The sequence below is a fragment of the Monodelphis domestica genome, chromosome 3, assembly GCF_027887165.1.
Source record: "Monodelphis domestica isolate mMonDom1 chromosome 3, mMonDom1.pri, whole genome shotgun sequence".
Lineage (NCBI taxonomy): Eukaryota > Metazoa > Chordata > Mammalia > Didelphimorphia > Didelphidae > Monodelphis > Monodelphis domestica.
In genome coordinates this window covers 18,759,131-18,780,779 of record NC_077229.1, presented here as the reverse complement: position 1 = coordinate 18,780,779, position 21,649 = coordinate 18,759,131, and the positions used below count along the sequence as shown (strand labels likewise).

The 21,649-nt window shown below is 64.9% G+C and overlaps 2 protein-coding genes across 8 annotated transcripts in view; one reads left to right on the top strand and one right to left on the bottom strand.

Annotated features, from left to right (window-relative positions):
* The window catches only part of SFI1 (SFI1 centrin binding protein), a 36,487-nt gene extending 17,078 nt beyond the window's left edge, over positions 1–19,409 (top strand). For 2 of the 3 annotated variants that reach the window (XM_056821454.1, XM_056821453.1), the window contains exons 13-33: positions 276–373; positions 2,461–2,527; positions 6,186–6,316; positions 8,768–8,849; positions 9,611–9,789; positions 10,567–10,642; positions 10,803–10,898; positions 11,180–11,256; positions 11,589–11,691; positions 13,958–14,054; positions 14,194–14,354; positions 14,445–14,519; positions 14,738–14,815; positions 14,994–15,170; positions 15,467–15,720; positions 16,143–16,238; positions 16,934–17,111; positions 17,482–17,644; positions 17,887–18,010; positions 18,986–19,097; positions 19,183–19,409. In XM_056821454.1, the coding sequence (XP_056677432.1) occupies positions 276–373; positions 2,461–2,527; positions 6,186–6,316; positions 8,768–8,849; positions 9,611–9,789; positions 10,567–10,642; positions 10,803–10,898; positions 11,180–11,256; positions 11,589–11,691; positions 13,958–14,054; positions 14,194–14,354; positions 14,445–14,519; positions 14,738–14,815; positions 14,994–15,170; positions 15,467–15,720; positions 16,143–16,238; positions 16,934–17,111; positions 17,482–17,644; positions 17,887–18,010; positions 18,986–19,097; positions 19,183–19,287 (2,529 nt within the window). In that variant the 3' untranslated portion in view covers positions 19,288–19,409. The remainder of the gene's footprint in view (positions 1–275; positions 374–2,460; positions 2,528–6,185; positions 6,317–8,767; positions 8,850–9,610; positions 9,790–10,566; positions 10,643–10,802; positions 10,899–11,179; positions 11,257–11,588; positions 11,692–13,957; positions 14,055–14,193; positions 14,355–14,444; positions 14,520–14,737; positions 14,816–14,993; positions 15,171–15,466; positions 15,721–16,142; positions 16,239–16,933; positions 17,112–17,481; positions 17,645–17,886; positions 18,011–18,985; positions 19,098–19,182) is intronic. The other variant, XM_056821455.1, reaches the window with a different exon arrangement.
* PISD (phosphatidylserine decarboxylase) overlaps positions 19,351–21,649 on the bottom strand; it is a 53,882-nt gene continuing 51,583 nt past the window's right edge. For all 5 annotated transcript variants that reach the window (XM_007490442.2, XM_007490440.3, XM_056821457.1 and 2 more), the window contains 3 exons: positions 21,157–21,303; positions 20,908–21,068; positions 19,351–20,266 (listed from right to left, as the gene is read on the bottom strand). In XM_007490442.2, the coding sequence (XP_007490504.2) occupies positions 20,042–20,266; positions 20,908–21,068; positions 21,157–21,303 (533 nt within the window). In that variant the 3' untranslated portion in view covers positions 19,351–20,041. The remainder of the gene's footprint in view (positions 20,267–20,907; positions 21,069–21,156; positions 21,304–21,649) is intronic.

Here is a 21,649-nt window from a genome sequence, read left to right as displayed (position 1 = left end):
CCGGCCCCTGCGCCTGGGGAGGGGGTGTAGAGGCAGGAAGCTGCCCCTGGGGGAAGGGCGCCTCCCCCACTCAGCTGCCTTGGACCTTGAAGCGAGCCCAGGGTGGGAGCGGGGTTGGGTCTCTGCCATCGCTTTGGCAGGAGGGCGGCCGGGATGGGGGCCTCCGGGGGCGCTCCGATGGCCCGAGGCCCAGGAGGGGAGGGCTTCCTCGGCGGGGTTCTCAGGAGGGTCCCCCACGCGCCCTGACTCGTGTCTCCGTCTCGCTCCATGTCCAGCTTTTGCAGAGGTTCTGGCACCGCTGGTGTGCTCGGGCTGACCAGAGAGAGGACGAGAAGCAGCTGCCGCAGCTCCTCCAGGCTCACAGCCACTACCGGTAGGGCACTCGCGGCCGGGACCCCGGCAAGCCGCTGCCTTTCTTCTTTTCAGGTCTCGGCTTTGGCCTCTTCCCAGGAGCCCTTGCCTTGCCTGTTGTCCCGTTGTTTTGCAGTGATACGGGAGAGGTTTGTCTTTTTCCCGTAGCCCATTTTACAGATGAGGAAACTGAGGCCCACAGGGATAGGTGACTGGGCCAGGGTCAGCGGGGAGGTGCCTGAGGCCAGATTTGAACTCGGGAAGTCTGCGTGAGGCAGGATCAGGACTCGTCACAGGCTGGGCGCCTGGCCGGCCGGACGTCCTGGCAGGGACACGCACGGCCCCCGCCATCCCATCTGCCCGTCCAGACTCCTCAGGGCCCCAGAGTCCCCCCAGCCTCGCCGGGCTGCACTCTCTGGGCTGCCTGAAGGTCCTTCCTTGGCTCTGCTCGCCCCTGAGGGGCTGAGGGGGGGGCTGGCTGGCTTTTCCCCAGCAGGACCTTTGGGGGGGGACGTGCCAGTTTAGGGGAGCTGTGGTGGGGCGTGGGGAAGGTGCCTGATGGCATGGGCCTGGCACACCGGACCTTGCTGGCTGCCGAACTGTAGGGCTCAGAGGGGGGAGCTGGCCTCCTGGGGCCCCCCTCCCGGCTTTGGTGACCTCAAGGCAGTGTGGTGCGATGGGTAGAGCACGGGCCTTGGAGGCAGGAAGACCCAGTCAGAGTCCCAGGGCGAGTCACTTAGGTGTCTTGCCTTAGTTTCTTCATCTGTAAATTGAGGGGGTCAGACGGGGCACCTGGGGCTGTACACACTCAGGGCATTATTAGCTCTAATTAATGCACAGGAGACTGTTTTGTAAGCCAGAGGCTCATTTATTCATTGCTTGGGGAGGAGTCATGATAGAGACGGGAGATGGGGAGCGCCTGGCCTGTCTGTCTGTCTGCCTGCTCAGACCCCTCTTCTCCTCGCTGGGCCGTGAGGCCACGCAGGCAGCCCCACGCCAGCCCGAAAGGTGTCTGGGGACTGGAGATGGGACCCGAGGGACTTGGGTGTCTTCCAGGGAGAATGGCCCTCAGCAAGGGACGTTTCTCTTGAATGAACTGGGAAATGCCAGCAGGGCTGGCCCTGGGGTCCTTTCCCCCCTGGAGAAGTCCGGTTTTGTGCTAGGTGCTCCCCAGGACCCTTCCAGCTCCCGCAGTCTCGGGCATCACTTGGCCAGTTGCCATGGTAAAGGTGGGGTGTCTGAGCCCGGAGCACCCCTCTTGGCCCTCTTTACTGGTGGTGGATTTCTGGATGCAAAGTGGGGCCATCAAGAATCCAGCTAAAGGAAAGGGAGGAAAGCCAAACCCCCCACAGACCCCAGAGGCCTGGAAGCAGAGCGGGAGAAGCCGTGCCGCCCCCACCTCGCGGGGCTCAGCTTGGCAGGGTCCGGCAGGGACCTCCCAATGGGCCCAGGGCAGGCTGGCAGCGTCTCGGGCTCCTCTCAGCCAGGAAGGGTGCTTCCTGCAGTCGTCCCGGGTTCGGGCCCGCGGCCTCCGGGCCTCGTGGCACGGCGTCCTCACAGCCCTCTCCCTCAGCGGCTCCAGGGACTGCCCGCTCCAAGCTCGGCCCTTGTGGCTCCTTCCCCGGAAACAGATGGGCTCGGTTTGGTCTTGGAGCCGATGGCGGAAGGGGATGGAGAGCCACCTCCAGGCGGGAGATCCGGCTTTGCTTCCCAGCATAGACCCCCCGTGCCTCCCCGCCTCCCCTGCCTGGGTTGTCTCGGCACCTCCCGGGCTTGCTCGCCTCAAGTGTTCCGTGTCTGAGCCGCTGCCACGGACAGTCAGTCCCTTATTTCAGCCCCCAAAGGAGGGGGCAGCGTGGATGACATCCTCAGCAGCATTTCCCCCCACCAGGGCACCACGTCCTACCCTAAGGCCGCCGTGACCAAGAGGCCGGCCGGCTCCCGCTTCCTCTCTTCCTCCCCTCCAGGAGCCTTGGCACCTCTCACTTTGGTGTTCCCCTAAGGGAGGCCCGGGCTGGTGGGGGGGCCCCACGGGCTCAGGGACACCCCCAGTCAGTTCCTCTCCCAGAGAGCCCCCGGGCGCTTAGGGACTTCCTTCTTGTTTTCCAGGCAAGCCTTGCTGCAGAAATGCCTTCAGCGGTGGGCACTCAACGCCCGGGGGAGTCGGCACCAACGGGTAGGGAGGTCTTGGAAAGGGGAAAACGGGGCCTCTGCCTGCATTGGCCAGCGAGATCGTGTGGCTGGAAGGGAGCAGAAGTGTTCCTGTGGGGAGGAGGGAGGCAAGGGCAGCCCCGGTCCTCGGGCTTGTCTCTGATTTCCGGGCACCAGGCCGGAGGATGGGGGCGTCTGCCTGCCAGGTCCTTCTCAGCAGCCATGTGGGCCGCCGGTGTGGCTGCCCAGGATGGCTTGTGCTCTCCCACCTAGAGAAGGTCGGGGGTGCCCTAAACCTGGCAGCGTTTCCTGCCAACCCTTAGCTTGGCCAGGAGGGGAGCCGTGCCCCGCCTCCAGACACCTCGAGGGGGAGATGGCTGTCCAGAGGGTGGGAGGCCTCTTGGGCAGGAACAAGCCTGGGGGACGTCTCTGGGAGGTAGATTCTAGGTTGGTGCTCTAAAGATTCCTCCCCAGGCACCCCAGGAGGTGATGAGCTCCCCACGCAGGCTCTGTTGGGGTGGGCGTTAGGCCAAGGGTCCTCCCCTCACCAAGGGTCTGTCGCTTTGGCTAAAAGCTGACAGCTCGGGACGTGGGCTTCGGGGCAGAAACTCATTCATTTGGTGCCCTGCCTCTCTGCAGGAAAGCTAGGCCTGCAGAGGCCCAGGGACAGAGGCGGCCAGCCACCCAGGGTATTCCCCAGGGCGCCCCCCTCAGGAGGGGGCCCAAATGCCCTTCTGCTTGGATTTTCTTGAGCCCCTCCCCTGCCTTCTTGCATTCAATACTGAATCTGCTCTAAGGCTGAAGAGTGCTGAGGGCTGGGCCCTGGGGGTGATGGGACCTGCCCAACTGGGGCCCGGATAGCTGTCCGTCTTTAATAGATTTAAACTTTCTCTCTTGCGTTCTTCGTCTCCCAGATTTCCCATCTTCTCCTTCCCAAAGAGCCAGCCTTGCTCACAGTTTTCAGAAAACCAGAGAAGATGAAACCAATTCCAGTAAAGCTTTCCATCCCTTGAAAGAGTCTCAGATTCAGGCCCTGCTCCTGCCCTGCCCCTGGGCTCCCCCCGTTCCTGGGCCCCGACCAGCTCCCCTGAGCCAGGCCTCCTCCTGGGGACTGGGAGATCCAGCAGATGTGGATGTATGGCCTCGGGGCGCCTGTGTTTGCCATGTTCTGGGAACTCTGCCTCCACGGAGCACATGAAGAGGCCCCAAAGTTCTTCCGTTCTTCCTTCTGCCTCTCCTCTTGTTGCTTAATGCCTCTTTGGGAAAGGACAAGAGTCTAAGACATCTTCCCATGGGCAGCATGACCTTCCTTTGAAACCTGAACTTCCTCCTTAGAGCCAATACTAAGTATCCGTTCCGGGGCGGATGGGCAGTCAGGGCTAGGCACTGGGGGTTAAGTGACTCACCCAGGGTCACATGGCTGGGAAGCAGAACCCAGGACCTCCCCTCTCTGAGCTGTCTTAAAAAAAACAAACATAAAAGGTAGGGAAGTTCTTGTGCCCCTAAGGGAGCTTGGACTTTTGGTATGAGAGAGGGGGAAAGGGAGGAGAACCCCTTTCTCAAAGCGGGGTTCAGAGGAGACAGCAGATGTAACGAGTTGGCTCAGAGAGAGGAGAGGGGGTTTGAAGATTTTCCCCCTTCTGCCTTCCCTCCTTAACTAAAGCTGCTCTCCCCAATTCACTCTTGTCCCTCTTATCCCCCCTCCACTACTCGAGACCCAAAGGTCTCCCCTAGATCCATTCACTCACTTGGGGAACAGATAACTTTTAATGTTAATCAGGTAATACAAAAGAATAATGGGCAGGGAAGAATGGGAAAAGGAATGTGGGAAAAGGGGTCCCTCTCTCTATCTAAATCCTTTCCCCTCCCTCCTCAAGTTTGGGGGGAACTCAGGCCATGGCAGCCTAAGCCCCTTGAGAGAAAGTCAGGTTGACTCACCCCTGGGCAACAGGAGCTGAGGTAAAGTCTGCTCAGGTTTCTCTTCAGAAAGTCCCTTCAATTGGGAAGTGTTGGGAGAGAAAGATTTCCAGTCACCAGCCGGAAAAACGGCTAACCCTCGGGAGAAAGTCTTTTTCCCAACTTCTCTCTTTGGCTTCTCAAGACCAAGAGACCCTCACTGCTCTCCCAGCCAGAGTCTTCTCCCCCTCTCGAATTCCCCTCCTGGGGCTCCTCCTCTGTCAAAGTGATAATTTCACACACTCTTCAGGCTGGCACTTTTTCTCCAGTGCCAGCTTCTGTCACGGGGCCCAGCGCTCTGTCCGTGGCGCCATCCAGCTGCCACTTCCTCTTCTTGGTTCTCTCTGCTGCAGCTGCACCTGGCAGGGAGCTGCGGTGAAAGGGGGGCTCGGAACAAGTCTGATTCCTGCTCCCTTGTGGGCCACTCTGTGCTCTAAGGGCTCGTCTGCCCTGCGCAAGGCCCGTGCCGGTCGTTGGGGAGTGGAGAAGCAAAGATGGGGGAACTTCAGAGGCCGCAGGCAGCCTTCCTTTCTTCCTTCCTTCCTTCCCTCCCTCCCTCCCTTAGCAGAGCCACAGAATCCCAGAGCGAGTAAAGATCCTCACAGAGGAGGAAACCGGATCTGGCCCAGCGGGGTGGGGGGATGGCCCCAGGCACATGGCTTAGGGGTCCCTGCTGTCCAGAGGAGCACCCCGGAGGCCTCGCGGGAGATGCCTTTCCTGCCTTCTGGCCAAGTTGGGTCAAGCGTTTACTGTGGGTGCCGGGATTCAGAGACAGGCAGGCTCAGCCCTCCCCTGCCTCTGCTACCTCCTCGTGTGCCAGGCTGGGCAGGGTGTGTGATGGCCTCTGGAGGCTCTCTGGGGGATTTTGGAAGGGAGAAAGGACATTTTTGCTTCTGAGTCCTTCAGTTGTGTGGTAGAGGACCAAGCCAGGAGCCAGTGCCTGGGCCCGACGGCACAGCCCACGCTTGGCCCCTCTGGGCCCTGGCGAGGGGTGTCTCGTCCTCTGCTCCCTTGCCCGGAGCCTGGGTTCCTGTAGTCCCCTTTAGAGTGTTCCCTGCCTTCGCCATCCTTAGTCCAAAGTGCGGCGATCTCGGGACATCCCAGAACCGCTCCCGTGCAATGGACACCCGCTTTGTGGACAGAGAAGCAGCCCAATCCTGACCCTGGGGAGACGGCAGGGCCGTGGGAGTACTTGCTAGACTAGAGAGCGGCTGGGGGTGGCGGGGATGAGGCACCCTCAGCCCCGCGTGGAAAGAGGAGCTCTGAGGCGATGGTGGGGGGACAGACCCGAGGGGGGAGGAGGTGGAGCCGGGAGGCAGACAGGAGAGAGATTTGGCGATTGATGGGCTCCATGGGGGGAGAGAGGCGATGCCAGCCTTGCCCTTCTGGGAAGCTGGCAAGGCAGCGTGATCTCTGCCAAAACTGGGGCATCTGAGGAAGGGAGGGACGGGGCGACCTCAGTTTTGGCCACGTTGAGCCGGAGGCGTCCGATCAGCAACGTGGGACATGGGTGGTGCCGTCTGGATCAGGTTCTGGCTTGGGGCTGCCCCGGGAGCCCCTTCTGTGCCTGCCGTCGCCTCTGCCCGTGTTGGGACCGAGGGGGCATCCTCCGCCTCCCTCCTCGCTAGTGATTTGGGGCCTTTTCTCTCGGGCTGGTGGCTGGTCTGCAGTTCTGGGCCGGCTTCCCCTCGGCTCACTGGCTGTCCCGGGCCCTCGCTGTCCTCCAGATGCAGTACGCCAGAGCCGAAGGTCACTATCGGGGCAGGAGCCTGTCCGTCCTCTTCGAGGCCTGGAGGAGCTTCAGCCGCCGGCAGCGGGAGCGGAGGGCACGGCAGGAAGAGGCTGTGAACTTCCGCAGGTAGGTCCTGCGGGAACACTTGGCCCGCCGCAGTCCCTCCTGACCAGTCGGTGCTGAGACTCCCTCTGAGCCTTTGGGGGGCTTTGTGGGGTGCCCGGGGGCTTCTTCCTCCCTGTTGCAGGTCCAAGGCTGTTACAGGATTCATTTTTCTCTCCCTCCCCCCTCCCAGAGCTGAGAAGCAATTCCGCTGGGTTGTACAAATGACGCACTTGTACGTGTGTGTGTGTAGAATTACATAAACGTGCACATATCTTTAAAATCAGCAAAGCAAAATAATCGAGGACATCCCTGTCCTCGAGGAGGAGCCAGATGGCTCAGAGGGTAGAGCCCGGCCCAGAGAAGAGAGGTCCTGGGTTCCAATCTGGCCTCAGACACTTCCTCACTGGGTGACCCTGGGTGAGTCACTTGACCCCCTTGGCCTAGGGGGTCTGCTCTTCTGCCCTGGCGCCGATCCCCAGGATTGATTCTAAGACGGAAGGGGAGGGTTTAAAAAGATAAAAGTCCGAGCACAAGATTTCATTTGGTTCGACTTCCTGGAGAGAGGAATGGCCGTCCTTCGAAGCTGAGTTTGAATTCTGATGGCGCGGGTGAACCGTCACAGTTGTTGGAGTTTCCTCCGTCGGGTCAGACTTCATTCCTTCATGCCATAGTTGATCGTTTCCGGTTCTGTTGAGCTGGTCGTTCCTCTCCGTTGACCTGCACCTGCCAGGGAAGAGGCTCTTTCGGCTTCACGTTCCGTTTTCCCTACACTTTGGCTACAGAGGGTTTTCCTCAGCTGAACACGTCCCATCCCATTCGCGTTGCAGCAACTTTGTTCGTGCAGTTGCAAGTGTTGTTCAGTTCTGCGTGATGGCGGCGACGCCTTTTCTCTCTTGTGACATCCTCCAACGGTCCAGAATTCCGCCGCCCCCCCCCCCCCCCCCGGGATCGTGCCTGTCACGTGGTCTGGGATCACCTTTCATTTCGGAGCCACGTCGTCTCCGTGAGATGCGGGCCGAACCCCATTTGTGCCATGGCTTCCCCACAGCCCGGGCTGAGCAGGGAGCACCTTCGTGCAGCTCGACCACGGAACCATCGCGCTCACGTGCTTCTGACTCTTCCTTCTTGGGACTGGCCTGTCAACGGCTATTTTAGCTGCCAAGCGCTTCGGAGGATCGCGGCCTTGTCACGCGCTCTGAGGGCTGGAAATGTCCTTCGTTCCCTGCCGATCCTTCCACTGATTTCTGTGCCGTGTCATCCAGGTCCGCAGTGACACCTTGATTGGTGGGCGTCTTGGTTCTGTTCTGACAACTCGGTGGAAGAAGAAGAAGAAAGCGCCAACATCCTGGCCTGGGTTCGGAATTCAGGAAATGGTTGTCTTGTTTGGGCATCCGGCGAGCTTCTCCCAAAGCTGGTGCTTCCTCCTAGCCTCTGGCTGCACTTCCGGAGGGGCCTCCAGACGTGTCTGGGGGCGGTGAGGCTAAACTGGTAGCAGCACTTCAGTCGAACACTTGGCCACCATGTTTTCCAGAGGAGTCACCCCAGGCCAGATGTGGGAAGGTCCTGGACACGGCGGGTGCCATTGCCTGAAGCAGGCCCCGGGCCTCCCGCTCCTGGCCCCCCGCTCTTCAGGGTGGCCCCTCCCGGGGTGCTGGGCCCGTGACCCCCGTGGCCAGCTAGGCAGGGCCTTGTTTCGTCGCCCATCTTCCCAGGCCGGCGCATGACTGTTGGGGGCGTCACTGAGCACTTGGCTAAGCAGCAGAGCCCCGATGGCCCCCTCCTGACGGTCTTAGGGAGCGCCCGCCTCCCGCGGGCCCACGAGGCCCTTCCAACGTGTCTTGTCACTCCCCGCTTATAGGCGGACAGAGAGAGACAGAGCCCCTTGGCCTCTGGGTAGGAGGAAGCCAAGGCCCTCTGAGGGGAGGCTGGCAGAATCGGGACGTGCCGGCTTCCCTAGAGACCAGTTCTTGCCCATGACGGCGCGTGGCCTGGCAGAAAGAGCCGCTTTGGCCAGAGGGGCCACGGAAGACGGGGAGGACTGTGGGGAGGCCGCGGCGGATGGCTTTGCCCTGGCCTCTGCGGGCCCGCGGTGGGGCCCATCGGGAGGTGCTTTGGTCTGGGCCCCAGGGCTCCAGCAGCGCCTCCGAGGCTTTGAGGCTGTAGGAGGATGAGGGGCAAGACCCGGAGAAGACAAGGCTCAGGAGGTGGGAGAGCCCTCTTCGTGTATCCAGAGGGCCATGGGGGGAGGCTGTGGAGAGGCCGGTTTAGGCTTGAGGTCAGGAGGGATGGGGAGCCTCGGGGGGATCCCGTGGACCCCGGCTGGCCGCCGCCACTGAGGGCTCCTCTGATGCTGGGGGCCGCCGGTGGTGGCAGGGCTGCCCTCCCCGCCTCACCTCCGGGCAGCGGGGCCAGAGGGCCGGCCGGCCGGCAGTCCACACATGTCCGGCCCCTTTTCACTCTTCTTCCTTTTAGGGATCTGGTGAAGAGACGGGCGTTCGATACGTGGTGGCAGAAGGCGTATCGGCAGCGAGAAGTGCGATTGTCTGAGAGGATGGTAAACGGACGGGAGCCGGGCCGGCCCTGAAGCGGGTGGGCAGGGGTGGCGAGGAAGGCGGGCCTTGGCACCCCTGGGCCCGTGGCTCACTGTCGCTCTCCTGATGCCAGCCTGGCGAGGTGGGCAGCTCTGAGACAGAGAAGGGCTGGACCCGAGGAGCTTGGGGGAGCCGATGGGAAGCCAGGCCTCCCCTTGGCGGGCCTGGGTCGCCCTGTCTTTGCTGAGCACCGTTGGGTCTCGGGGCTCAGGGGACCCCCGAGCTGGCCGTCCGGCAGTAGGATGAGGGGGAAATCCCGACTCTGTTCTACTCGCACTTCTTTCCTGTGTGGCCTCGGACAGATCACTTGACCCGTCTGTGCCTCAGTGTCTTTGTCTGTTAAATGACTTCAGCGTGGGCCTCGCTGCCCCTCAGCTCGGTTCTCCTCGCTAATGGGCCACTCAGTGAAGACACGGCCTCCGAGGCCTGGGGGCCTCCCTGCAGCCTGGGAAGGGAGTAGGGACCCCAACCAGCTGGGGGAATCACGGAGGGCTTCATGGGGGGGGCACTGGATTTCATCCCCAAGAGTTGGGTAAGATTGTGATGGGATTGATAGGGGAGACGGGCCCCAGCACAATTCAAGGCTCCAGTTTGGTGCCCGGCAAACCTGGGCGGCAAGCGTGGCGAGGAGCTCTGCTCGGCCAGAGCCGGAGGGAGCGGCACAGGCAGCATTCCGGGCCCGATCTCCTTCCTCACCAGCCTCTGTTTCCCCCCTCTGCCCTAGGCCGTCCTCCACGCTGAGCAGCAGGTGCTCCGGCACTACTGGTCCAGGTGGCGCCGGCGGGCAGCCGAGCAGTCCGTGGAAAGAGGGAGCCAGGCCACAGCGTGCGCCCATCGCCGCCGCAGGCAGCTGCACAGGGCCTTCCGGGTCTGGAAGGAGAACCTCGAGGCCGTCCGAGCTCAGCAAGTACCTCTTACGTTCCCCGACGCGTCCCAAGGCCGGTGCTGCTCGGGCGGCCCTTCGCCCTGGCCAAGGGGATCCCCTGATCATAATACTCCCCTCTGCCAGGCTCCCCACTTCCCCCCACGTCATCTTCCTCATGTCACTCCTGTGCTTCCCCCGAGACCTCCCAGGCTGAAGGTAGAGAGCCTCCAGCTGGCATTCAGGGCCTCCAGCTGGCAGTCAGGCCTCCAGCTGGCATTTAGGCCTCCAGCTGGCATTCAGTCCTCCAGCTGGCATTCAGGGCCCTTCCAGCCCTGGCTCATGCCAGGCCTTTTACCTCTCAGTCACTTGGGGCTCTCAGCTGCCACCTGGTGTAGCCACTACAGCAAGGAAACCCTCCCAGGCAGGAATTCGGTGCCCCCCAAAGCCCCCAGGCCAGCCCTCTTCTTCGCGTCTTGTCTCGTGCCATCTGCCATCCTTGGCCCCGAGTCCTGGCCCCTTCCTCTGAGCCGGGTGTCTTCCCTCCCCTTCCACAGAGCTCTTTGTTGGGCCTTTCCACCCAAGTCCTGGCAACCCCCAGCTTTGCTTGTAGGACCCCCAGAGCCTCCCAGGTTTGACCTGCACGGCGAGGGGCACAGCCAAGGGGAGAGTGTGAGGGGCCACCTCTCTGGGCCTTCTCCACCATGGCTCAAAGCCTGCCCAGCCCGACCCATTTCCCTTTTGGGAAAAAGGAGGCCAGGAGGTTTGGGATGAGGCCTGCAAGTGAGAACAGGCTCTGCCCCATTTCCCTCCTCCAGGCGGGCCGGGGAGGCGAGGGCTGCAGCCTTCCACTCGTGTCTGCTCGTGCGTTTGACCTGGAGCAAGTGGCGACAGGTGAGCGGCCTGGCGGGCCAGGGGCCGGCTCGGGAGGGCTCTGACTGGAGGCCATCAACCCTCCGGCCAAGCCCCCGGGGGGAGCCCCCTCGTGCGCGCGCCCTGGGCCCACGGTCCTCCTCGCCGCCCGGCCCTTCCCCCTCACATTTCCCTCCCGTAGTACGTGGCCCTGCAGAACGTGAAGTGGGAGAAGGTGATCCGCGCCGACTGCCATCACCACCAGGCGCTGCTGCGGAGGAGCCTGACCGGCTGGATGGTGAGAGGCGCCGGGGCCCCTCCTCAAGCCTGCCCGCCCTGGCGGACGCCCCTAAGAGCTTGTGGCCGGGCTTCACCGAGGCAGTGGGTGGAGGGGAGAGGCAGGTGGCATCGGGGCACGGCTTGGAGCTCCTTCCCGGGCACCTCGTCGCGTGTGGCCACATGGGAGGGGCACAGATGGAGCCTGCCCTCGGGGAGCTCCCCCTCACGGCAGAGATGACGGGCAAGCGCTGTGGAGGGACGCGCCTCGGACTGCTAAAGGCCAGGCCTTCTTTCCTACAGACGTACCAGGGCAGAGTTCAAGCTGTGCTGTGCCACGTGGCAGAGAGAGAAGAGTGGCATCGCCGGGAGCTCCTGCGGTAGGGTCCCCCAGTGCCCTCCGGCCCGCTCCGTCTCCCCAGATCTCTGCCTGGCCCGGGGGGGCTGCCCGCTCCCTTCAGCCCTGGCCTTGGGGAGCTCCTGTCTAAGAGGGAGGAGGGATCAGTTGGGCTCCTGAGAGGCAGCCGGCTTGCCCCCTACCCTTTATCAGGCCCCTGCCGTGTGTCGGCTGGGCTAAAGACATGGAGGATTCCTGGAGGATTCTGGGAGGGGCCGTGCTCGCTTGAGAACTCCTCCTGCCTCTGACTGTCGCTGCCCCGGGCTCCCCAGGAGTGGGCAGGATGCTGAGCTGCTCCCTCGGCCTTGCCTGTAGGTGGGTGTTTCAACTCTGGAGGGAGAATGCCACGGCCCAGGCGGAGGAGGCCAGGAAAGCCGTCCAGGCCGAGGGGCACTACAGAAGAACCGTCCTCTGGAAGGTGTGCCGAGGGATGGGCCCGGCCAGTGGGCGCCCACTGCGGGAGGGAGCCAGACTGACCCGGGAGAGCAGGCCCGAGCTCCCTTGTCCACGGAGCGCCACAGGGCCTGGCAGGGTGGCCACGAAGGTCTGCTCGTCCCCAAGGGCAGACGCGGCCCCCAATGCCTGCTTCTCTGGAAGCCCGAGAGGCCCCGGGTGTCCCCGAGCTGGGTCTCTGGGCTCCTGCTGGAGTGTCCGCGTGGGGGGCGAGGCCTGAGGTTCCCTTCTGTCTGGGCAGAGGCCTCCTGCCCTCGGGCGTCATCCTGCCTGGTAAGCTCTGCGCCGCCGCCTCCTCCTCCTCCCTGGCAGCGATGGTGCTCTGGCAATCCCCGGGCGCTCTCCAGAAGGGCCGGACCGTTCACCCTCTGACGGTGCCTCAGCAGTCCATGACCCGGATCCCCTCCGGCAGCTTCTTTTCCTTGTCTGTCCACTTCGCCAGGCTGATGGGGCGATCGGGGCTGCTTTCACGGGCGCTTCTCCAATTCCTCGGCATTTAGAGCATTTTCCCACGTGGCTTTTGCCCACTTGAATTTCTTCCTTTGAAGGCTGCCTTGCCACCTCCTTTGGTCGTGTGCCAGCTGGGGAACGGCTCCCTTTCCCGCTTCTCTTCGTTTTAACTGCATTGGTTTTGTTGGCGCAAAATCTTTTTAATCTTATGGGGTCCAAGTGACGCCTTTTACCTCCTGTGATCCTCCTTGATTCGGCTAGAGCTGCCCGGGAGTTTCTTCCCGGCACGCCGATGGTTTAGGCGTCTAGCGCAGTTGCGCCCCCTTTGAGCTCCTCTGGGGAAAAGCCCTGAATCTCATTAAAGCCAGAGCTTGGCCTCTACCTAGTTTCTGCCTGGCTGCTTTCCCGCGTTCCCAGCTGTTCTCACAGTTCCAGCCGGGTGCTGTAGCTCCAGTCGGGCCTGCCTCTTCCTGAGGCTTCTCTTATTCCGACATTCCATTGCTCTTTTGGCCTTTTGCTCCTCTGGACGAATTTTGTGACTATTTTTTCTAGCTCTCTAGAGGAGTCCCGTGGAATGGATTTCAGTCCTGTTACCATTTTTATTCGATTGGCTCGACCCGTCCATGAGCAGTTACTGTTTCTCCAGCTGTTTAGCTGTCTTTATTTGTGCTAGTGCAGGCCGTTTCTGGGAGTGGCTGGGCGGCGCAGTGGGTAGCACGGATAGACCTGGATCAAAGCTGCCTGTAGTCACTGTCTGGCTTTGTAAGCCTGGCCAGGGAGCCCCGCCAGCCTGTTTGCTTGTCTGTAAAATGAGCCGGAGAAGGAAATGGCGCCCCTCCAGGGTCTTGCCCCGAAAGCCCCACAGAGTTGATGGAGATGTCTGACCTCGTTCCGTGTTCCACGTGTAGTGAGGGTCCCCCCGCGTGCCTGCTGCTCCTGTCCCTGCACCCAGCACCGGCTTCAGGGATCCCAAGGCCGCCTCCTCTGCCGTCCGTTAGGTTCCTTTGGGCCCGGGCCCGCGCGCACGCTGCCTTTCTCCCCGAGCCTCCCCGGAACTTGGTCTTGGCCTTCCCGGTCAGGAAGGTTCTTCCAGGAGCTGCGGCCTGCTCGGCTGGGGCTTCCCGGGACCCGTGATGGCCGCACCGGCGGCCTCTGCTCATTCCTTGTCCTTCCTGCCGGCTACTCGCCCTCCCCCCCTTCCTGTTTGTGTTCATTTCCCGTGACTCGGCGACCCCGTGGCCTGTTTTTCCTGCTCTGAACTTGGGGTTCCCATCACCTGGGGGGTGTTGCAGGGGGCCCACAGCTGCCCTGGAGCATGTGCGAAGCCTCCCCCAGCCTCTCCCTGCAGACCTGGGGAGGGAGCCCCCCCTAGCCTCCTGGTCCCGCAGGCCGAGCGCCGAGCCTTGCTTCTAAGGCAGAAGAGTGGCCAAGGCCAGGCCGTGTGTGGGGCCTGCCATTGCTAGGCCCCGTCTTCCCCGAGGCCTGTCCCTTCCTCCTGCCTGGAGGTTCCCAGGGGTGGGGAAGGGCTCCAGTTTTGTCCTCCTGCCCCTGAGCTCTGCCTGGCCCTGGGGGGGGGGGCTGTCCCGGGGCTTCCTGGCGCAGCCTCCTCCCACCCTTTTCCTCCTTCCTGCCCTTCCCTGGCTTTGGCCTCGCTGCCTCCTGCCCTCTCTTGCCTGTCCCGTCCTCGCCCCTCCTTCCCCAGGGCAGGGCCGGGTCCTCTCTGCGTCCTGGGTCGAGCCCCGCGGCCGGCGGTGGGCATCAAAGACGCCGCCCTTCTGCAGGTGGCCATGCACTGGAGGGACGCGGCGTCGCGGAGGAGGTGCTGCAGGCAGCGGGACGATGAGGCCCTGGCGGAGGCCAGGAAGCAGCTGGCACGAGGTGAGCGAAGGAGCCGGGGGTGGGACGCCCCTTCAGGAGCGGCCAGGAGACCCCGGGCCAGTCCCTTCCGGCCAGGGCCGGGACAGCGTCTGAGGGGACAGAGGGCGAAGGCCACTGAGCCGGCCCTCCTCCGCCCCAGGCCGTCTGCGAGTCCTGTTCCAGCGCTGGCGGGAGCGCGGCCGGAGCTCTTCCCAGCAGAGAGCGCAGGAGCTGCGGGCCGCGCGGCACCACAGGGGGAGGCTGCTCGGGGCCTGCATGGCGCGCTGGAAGAGCTACCACTCGCGGCACGTCCGGAAGATGGTGAGCGGAGGGGGGGGGCGGCCGGCCGGAGCAAGAGGGCCGGGAGTCGCCTCGAGGGGCTACTCAAGGTGGCCCCGGCTTTCCCTTTAGCTCCTGCAGCGGCTCGGCGCCCGGCTGATGGCCCAGAGACTCGGCCGCTCCTGCTTCTCCACGTGGAAGTGCCAGGTGGGCGGCCCCCCAGGTCATGCCACGTGGTGGCACCAACCGCTTTTTCTTGCCTCGCTCCGAGTTTGCTCTTGCAGCTGCCAGACGCTGCCTTTGCCCGTCCCTCTGTCCCTCCCTCTATCCATCCATCTGCCCGTCCCTCCCTCTGTCCGTCTGCCTCTGCCCGCCCTCCTGGGCCCGTCGGTGCCACCGTCACGGCTCTCGTCCTTCTTGGCCAGCAGCTGGGGGAGAGGCAGCGGGAGCAGCAGGCCACCGTCCGCGCGCTCTGGTTTTGGTCCTTCACACTGCAGGGAAAGGTATTGGCTGGGCCCCGCGGGGGCGGCCCCCCTTCTCCCTGGGGGTCCTGGGACTGCCCCTCCCTCTGCCCCCCCCCCCAGCCGAGGCCCAGCCCGGCCTCCCTATGAAGCTCCTCTTTGGGCCCGGAGGCTCCTCGCTGCCTCCCGAGAGGAGCCCTCTGAGCGCGCCGCCCTGCAGGTGTGGGACGCCTGGCTGGCCTTTGTGCTGGAGCGGAGGAGGAAGAGAGCCCGGCTGGAGCGGGCCGCGCTGGCCTACCGCGACGGCCTGGTCCACGCGGGCGTCACCCGCCTCCTGAGGTTCACGACGGGCATGAAGAGCTTCCGCGGGCAGCTCCACGCCCAGCGGCAGGCCCAGGTCTGGGCACCTTTCTGGGCTGGGGGAGGCGGGGGCCACTGCGGGGGGGGGGCCACTGCGGGGGGGGGGTGTTCCGGCCTCAGGGAGGGGGTCACTGCCTGGGGGGCGCTCTCTGACCTCAGGGAGGGGGGCACTGCGGGGGGGGGCGCTCCGGCCTCAGGGAGGGGTCACTGCCTGGGGGGCGCTCTCTGACCTCAGGGAGGGGGGCACTGCGGGGGGGGCGCTCCGGCCTCAGGGAGGGGTCACTGCCTGGGGGGCGCTCTCTGACCTCAGGGAGGGGGTCACTGTGTGGGCAGGCGGCCCACAGTGTACACCAGGTCGTCCGGCGCTGCGCCACCCTCTGGAAGCACAAGGCCTTGGCCAAGGCCGCCCACGCCCAGAGGAGAGTGACGTTCGAGGTGCCCGTCGCCGGCACGCTTTCCCCTGCTGGCAGCGCCGCCTCCGGGGAGGCTGCTGTGGGCCCGGAGCCGTCGCGAGTGCCTCGGAGGCCCCAGAAGTCGTGGGGTTGGGCCCTTCAGCTGGCTTCTGGGGACCCCTACCTCCCCGACCCGTGAGTGCCCCCGGCAGTCCTCCTTTCCCAGTGGGGGGCTCCTGCCCATGGGGTCCCTAGCAGGTTCCCAGGGGACCTGGACAGGACAAGCCCCCAAGGACCTAGTTTGGGCCTCGGCTCCTGATTTCTCCTTTTTCCGCTTTCTGCCGCGCCCCCTCCTTCCCCTCCCCCTCCTCTTCCTGGAGGGCTTCCTGGAAGAGGTGGTGGTTTAGCTGGGACTTGAGGCCAAAGAGGGCTGGAGTCTGCCCCTCCCAGTGGTTCTGACCCTGGGCAAGTCCTTTCCCCCCTCCTCCCCAGGATCCACTGGTGCCCTGTGCTGGGGGGGGGGGGGGCCTGTGCCCTTTGAGCTGGGTGAGGAGATGGGCAGTGCCCGGGGCGCGGTGTGCCCGGGCAGGGAGGCAGCCGTTCCCTCCACCCTGCAGCGGCCTCGTGCGGCCTGTGAGGAAGCAGCCTCGCCGTCCGGACTTCCTGCTGGACCCCGTGGAGAGGGCCGGCCCCACTGGGCCGCTGCGCCCCAGGTAAGGGCACCGGGCGATTCCTGGTGGCTGCCCGGGTGCTGCAGATGGACTGCAGCCTCCCGGCCCTGCCTCCACCCCTCTGGGCCTCGGCACGCTCCTCTGCACGATGGGCATTAATGCTAGTGCTCGCGGCGGGCAAAGTGCCAGCCTCCCCACCCCCCCGTGAATGCCAGCCACCCTCGAGGAGCCGGGGGAGCCCCCCACTTGGGGAAGGGAGGAGACGGGGTCCCCTAAGAGGCAGACAGACTTAAGTGTCTCGTGCACAGTCACAGCTAGTCAGTGTCTGCGGCAGGATTTGAACTCAGGTCTTCCCGCCTCCTGACCCAGCGCTCTGTCTGCCGCACCCCATCTTCCTGGCTGGAGGAAGTGATGGAGAATTGGAGGGGGGGAGCCGAGGGAGGCAGAAGCCTTCGGACCTTTTCTGAGGGGAGCCTCGTGCCGGAGGTCTCTGCTGGCTGGCACGCTGTCCCCCGCCCAGGAGCCCCCCAAAAGGCGGCAGCCTCCCCTCGGAGGGTGCTGGCTGGGACAGAGAGGACGTGACTGGCACGTGCCCAGGGAGCCCTGAGGAGAGCTGGGGGGCTTCCCGCTCGAGCCTGTGCCGCTTTCCCAGACGTTTAGGGGGGCCGAGGCCCTGCGGGGCTAGCTGGGGGGGCTGGTCCCTGCTCCCCCGACAGCGTCCCGGCCCTCTGCCCCAGGCTCTTCTCGGCGGTCTCGGGGCCCCTCGGCTCTGCCCGGCCCGGCCCTGTCACAGCTCCGGGGGACCCAGGACCCGCCACCAGGACTCGCCCCCCAGAGGCCCCCAGCCGCTCCCAGGTGGAGCCGCCCCCGGCGCCCCCCTGCTCTGTAGCCAGTGAGCCACAGCTGCTGGATGGCGTGAGTTGACCTCCCCTCCCCCCTTCCAGAGGGTGGCCGGGCCCTGCGTAGGGGAGGCCCAGCTCTGCCAGCAGCCTCCTGGGTGAGCCTGGAGGAGCCTTTTGTCCTCCAGGCATGACTTTCCTTCTCTGTAAAATGGGCGCGTGTGGGGGAGGAGCACCTTCCCCCAGGGCTGCTCCTGGCCTGGGCGAGGAGAGGCACAACCAGAAACCCCAAAGGCCAGCACGGCGTGTGGGAGCTCGAGGGTGGCCGCTGCCAGCCTCCCTGGGGAGGCTTGTGGGAGGGTGCGGCCTTCTCCAGGGCCAGGGCCGAGAGGCAGGAGGGGGGCCTCTGGGTCGGTGCCGAAGCCTCTCATGTCCTTCCCTTCCAGCCGGCAGCCGGGGCGGCACCCCCCGAGCCGGAGCCCGGAGAGCCCGGAGAGCCCGCAGAGGTTGTGGCCAGGACGGAGCGTGCCCAGCCCGGCAGCTGTCTGCCTCCTCCCGAGAACTTCCTGGGGACTGAGGGGAGGCCCGCGCGGCGCCCGGAGGCTGCGGGTAAGCGGGTCTCGCCAGAGCGCGGCCTCGGTGCCGGGGGGTCAGGAGAGGCCTCCGGGGGCCGCCCGCCCTCCTCTCGGGCATCCTCACGCCCGCTGGCTTTGCAGAGACCGAAGGTGCCCGAGGACGGCCGAGGCCTCTCCTAGCTTCTGGCCTAGGATCGCGGGCAGCTCCGTGAGCCCTGGGAGGGGCAGGGGGAGCCCGGGAACCCCGGGAGCCAGGCTGCTCCTTGTCTTCCTCAGGGGGCTCCCAGGCCGACGCGGGGAGAAGGGCTCCTGGCCTCGTGGGGGATGGCCAGCTGGAGGCTGAGCTGGAGGAGATCCGGGAGAGGCTGTGCAGTTACCAGGCCAACAAGCAGACCCTCAAGTAAGCCCCGGCCCCAGCAGGCTCCCCCAGAGGGCCCTGCCTGCTTCTGGGCTCCTGTGCCCGCTGGCTGTCCCTCAGACCCTCGCATGCTGGGGCGCCTGGTGCTCCTCCCTCCCCGAGGGGTCGGGCCCTGCCTTCCACCCCGAGCTGTGCCCGGCTGCCCAGCGTCTGCCAGCCTTTCTCCGTCCATCTGTGTGTCTCCCCGCGCCAGGGGGTCGTTGGAGGCCCGGCTTCGCGCCCTCCCTTCTCTCTTGGTCTGCCACATGAATCGTGCCACGTGATCCACGCTAGGAAGCGTCCTTTGGGCAGTTTGGCCGGGATCGCACGCAGAGCTCCGGTCATTCTGGCCGGCCGGCGGGCGGCGTTCTCCCGCTGGCCCAGCCTGGCCAGGAGCACAGACTGGTCCTCCCCAGGACGCGGTCGCTCTTTCTGGGGCTCCCTTTTTGGGCTGCTGATCCCCAGGTGTCCGGCGGGCTTTGTAGGGGCTTCTGTTCCCGCGACGTGGAAATGCTGTGGGTTTTGGAGGGTCTCCCTGGTAGCCCCGCAGACCCCGCGGGGGGCAGGCCGGGCCGTCCTCCCTCCCTTTCCCAGCTCAGACCCGCCTGCCCGGGGATCGGGGGGTGGTGGTGGGAGGATGCGCTTGGGTGGCTTTTCAGAGCGTGAACAAGGCCCTCCTCGGCCTGGACCTGGCTGGGCCTTTAGCCCGCGAGTGCTGCTGACGGGGATGCCCATGTGGGTCGGCCAGACCCCAATGGTGCCCCTCCCTGGGATGGAATTTGATGGCGAAGCGGCAGCAAAGGTTTCTGGGAAGGCGCCATCCTTGGGGATCCCGGCGTGTCCCTCAGCCGCAGGCCCCCTCCCTCCCGCAGAGGCGTGCTGACAGGCATGGCAGAGCCCCGACTTTGTCCACCTTGAACCCTTAATGTCAGGCAGCCCCGGCGCTCCTGGCCCAGGGCTCCACGTCCCTCCCCCCAGGTCCTGGCAGAGACAGGCGGACAGCCTGAGGAGGTGGTTGGCGCTGAGCACGGAGGACCCCAGGCCAGACGAGGAGGAAGCAGGCCGCCAGGTGCAGCAGAAGCTTCACCAGGTCCGCCGGGTGCAGGGAGGGGGAGGGGGAGGCGGTGTGTTGGGAGGGGGAGGGGCAGGCCCCACCCACTAGCTTCCCCTGGCAGGTGGAGAAGCAGATCACGCACCTGGCGGAGGCACTGCGGATGGAGAGGCAGCAGGTGCTGCGGGACACGGCTCGCATCCAGGTCCTGCGGGCTGCCTTCTGTTAGGCGGGTGCTCGTGGCACCCCCGTGACGTCCAGGGAAGGCGACATCAGGCACACACCGGGCGGCTGCCGTGTATTTTTTTATTGGAAAATGTTTGTTTGCAATTAAATGAGTTCCCGTCCCCACGTCTTGGGCTGACATACAAAAATACTGGGCTAGGACACAGCGTCGATGGCTGAAATTCTGGCGCCCCAGAGCCGCCGGCCAGGGCCCTCCCCCGCCTGCCTCTCTCAGCACCAGGGGCTGAAATCACGGGCGACGGCCCAGGACCAGAGGGCGGGGGGGGGGGGGCGGAGGGAGGGGAGAGGGTGCTCCTGCCAGGGCCCTTCCAGGGGATTCTGAAAACCAGCCACCCGCCAGGGGAGGCCTGGAGGAGCCGAGCTCGGGCCCGGGCAGCGCTGGGCGTCGCACCCAGCATACAAAGGCCTGCCCAGGGGATTAGACGCTGAGAGGGATTAAGGCCTGGAGAGATCCGGGGAACGAGGGGAGTCTCTGGGGAGGAGACACCGGGCAGAGCCGCATCGGCCACTGATGAGAGAGTGAAGCGTCACCCCAGCGGCCCCGCGCCCTGGCAGCTCGGCCGCCTGGGCCGGGGATAAGGCAGGTTCCCTCCCTCCCTCCCTCCCTCCCTCCCTCCCTCTCAAAGGCTGGCCGGGCGCTCGGACCCCTCCGGGGTGGGAGATGGCTCCAAAGTCTGGCCCCGGCCCCGTCGAGCAGAGCAAGGCACCTTGTCCCCCGCGGCGGGGAGACGCTGGCCCTAGAGGGAGCCCAGGGCTTCTCCGAAGCGAATTTTCTGGCCCGGCTTCAGGTGGAAGTTGAAGTCCTTGGGAGCCTCGAAGATGAGGACGATGGTGGAGCCCAGGTTGAACTCGCCCAGGTGCTCCCCCTTCCGCATGGGGATGCCCTCCTTGTTGCTGTGGCTGATGTAGCTGAAGTCGTTGTAGGAGCCCTTGCTGTACATGGGGCTGTTCGTGTGCAGCTCCTGGGGAGGAGGGCCCAGTGAGGACGTGGGGGCCGGGCCACAGAGCCCCCGAAGTGCCCCAAGGCAGGCTGGGAACCCCCTGGAGCCATCCCCCCCTGCACTGCCGGTGGAGTGGCAGCCCCTGGGAAGGGGAGGATGGGGCTGCCCCGGAATGCTCTGGGGGCCGTTTTGGCATGGTTCGGTCTCAGAATTTGAGGTCACTCTCTAGGCCAAACCCTATGTGGAAGGGGCCCCCATCCAGGAAGAGCGGAGTTCAAATCTGGTCTCAGACCCTTCCTAGCATGAGTCCTCTCCCTGTGCCTTGGCTTCCTCATTTGTAAGACAGAGCCGGGGTGGGCACCTGCCTCAGGGCCCAGCACTACTCAAGGGCTCCTCCAGGCCACAAGCTCCTCCCCACCCCCCCACCTGGAGGCCTGGACTGGTCAGGGCTGAGTCCCAAAGCACCTCCTCCCTCCTGGCATCGAGCCTTTCCCCTGCACCCTGGTTCAAGGAACCGACTGCCTAACCACAAGCCAGCCATCCTCTGGGCTCCCCAGTCAGGGCCTTCTCCCTCCTGGCTGCCTCCTGACTGTACCCCAGCAGCTCCCCCCACCCAACCCCCCAGTGGCTGCCCTCGTGGGGCCAAGGCAGATGGCACTGACCCGATCGAAGTAGATGCGGATGGAGCCCACATTGGTGGCTCCCACGGCGGTGAGGGAGAAGAAGCCGTGCTTCCAGTCCCCAGTTAGGACCACCCGCTCGTTGTGGCAGAAGAGCTCCTTGATCCAGCGGGCAATGCCCGGGTTCACGGACATCAGAGAGCCTGTGTGGAGGAGAGGGAGGGAGGGTGGGCCTGGCTGCCCTCGGGGTGGCATGCCTTCCCACCGAGCCTGGCCCTGGGGCACACCTACCTGGGAAGTGCCGCCTGTGGGCCACCCTCCAGTCTGTGGGGGAGTGGAAGCAGTGGTAGTCGCCGGGGGCCAGGTAGATGACACAGTGGTAGAGTTCATTTCCCTCCTTGGTCACCAGCTGGTTCTGGAAGGAGCAGTGCGCTGGGGCTGCCCGAGGGAAGGAAGGCGAGGGCAGCGTCAGGCTGAGGCCAAGGACTCCCCGAAGCCTGGGACCCACCAGCTGCTGTGTGGATGGAGCACCCCCCCCCCCTCCCGGGAAGGGCCTCATGCATGGGGGGATGGAGGAAGCTCTAGGCTGCCTTAAATCCTTCCCTGCTGGGCAACCTGGGGCCAGCGAGAGCCCTCTGGATGGTGGCCGCAGCACCGCCCCGATGCCCCTTTTGGGGGGTGCTGCTGTGGCGGCTGGGACCCCGGGCAGCGGCTGGCCTCAAGGCTGGACTCAATGAACACTTCCGGCACTTAAGCCGCCAAAAGGGCAAATGTGGGAGCCGAG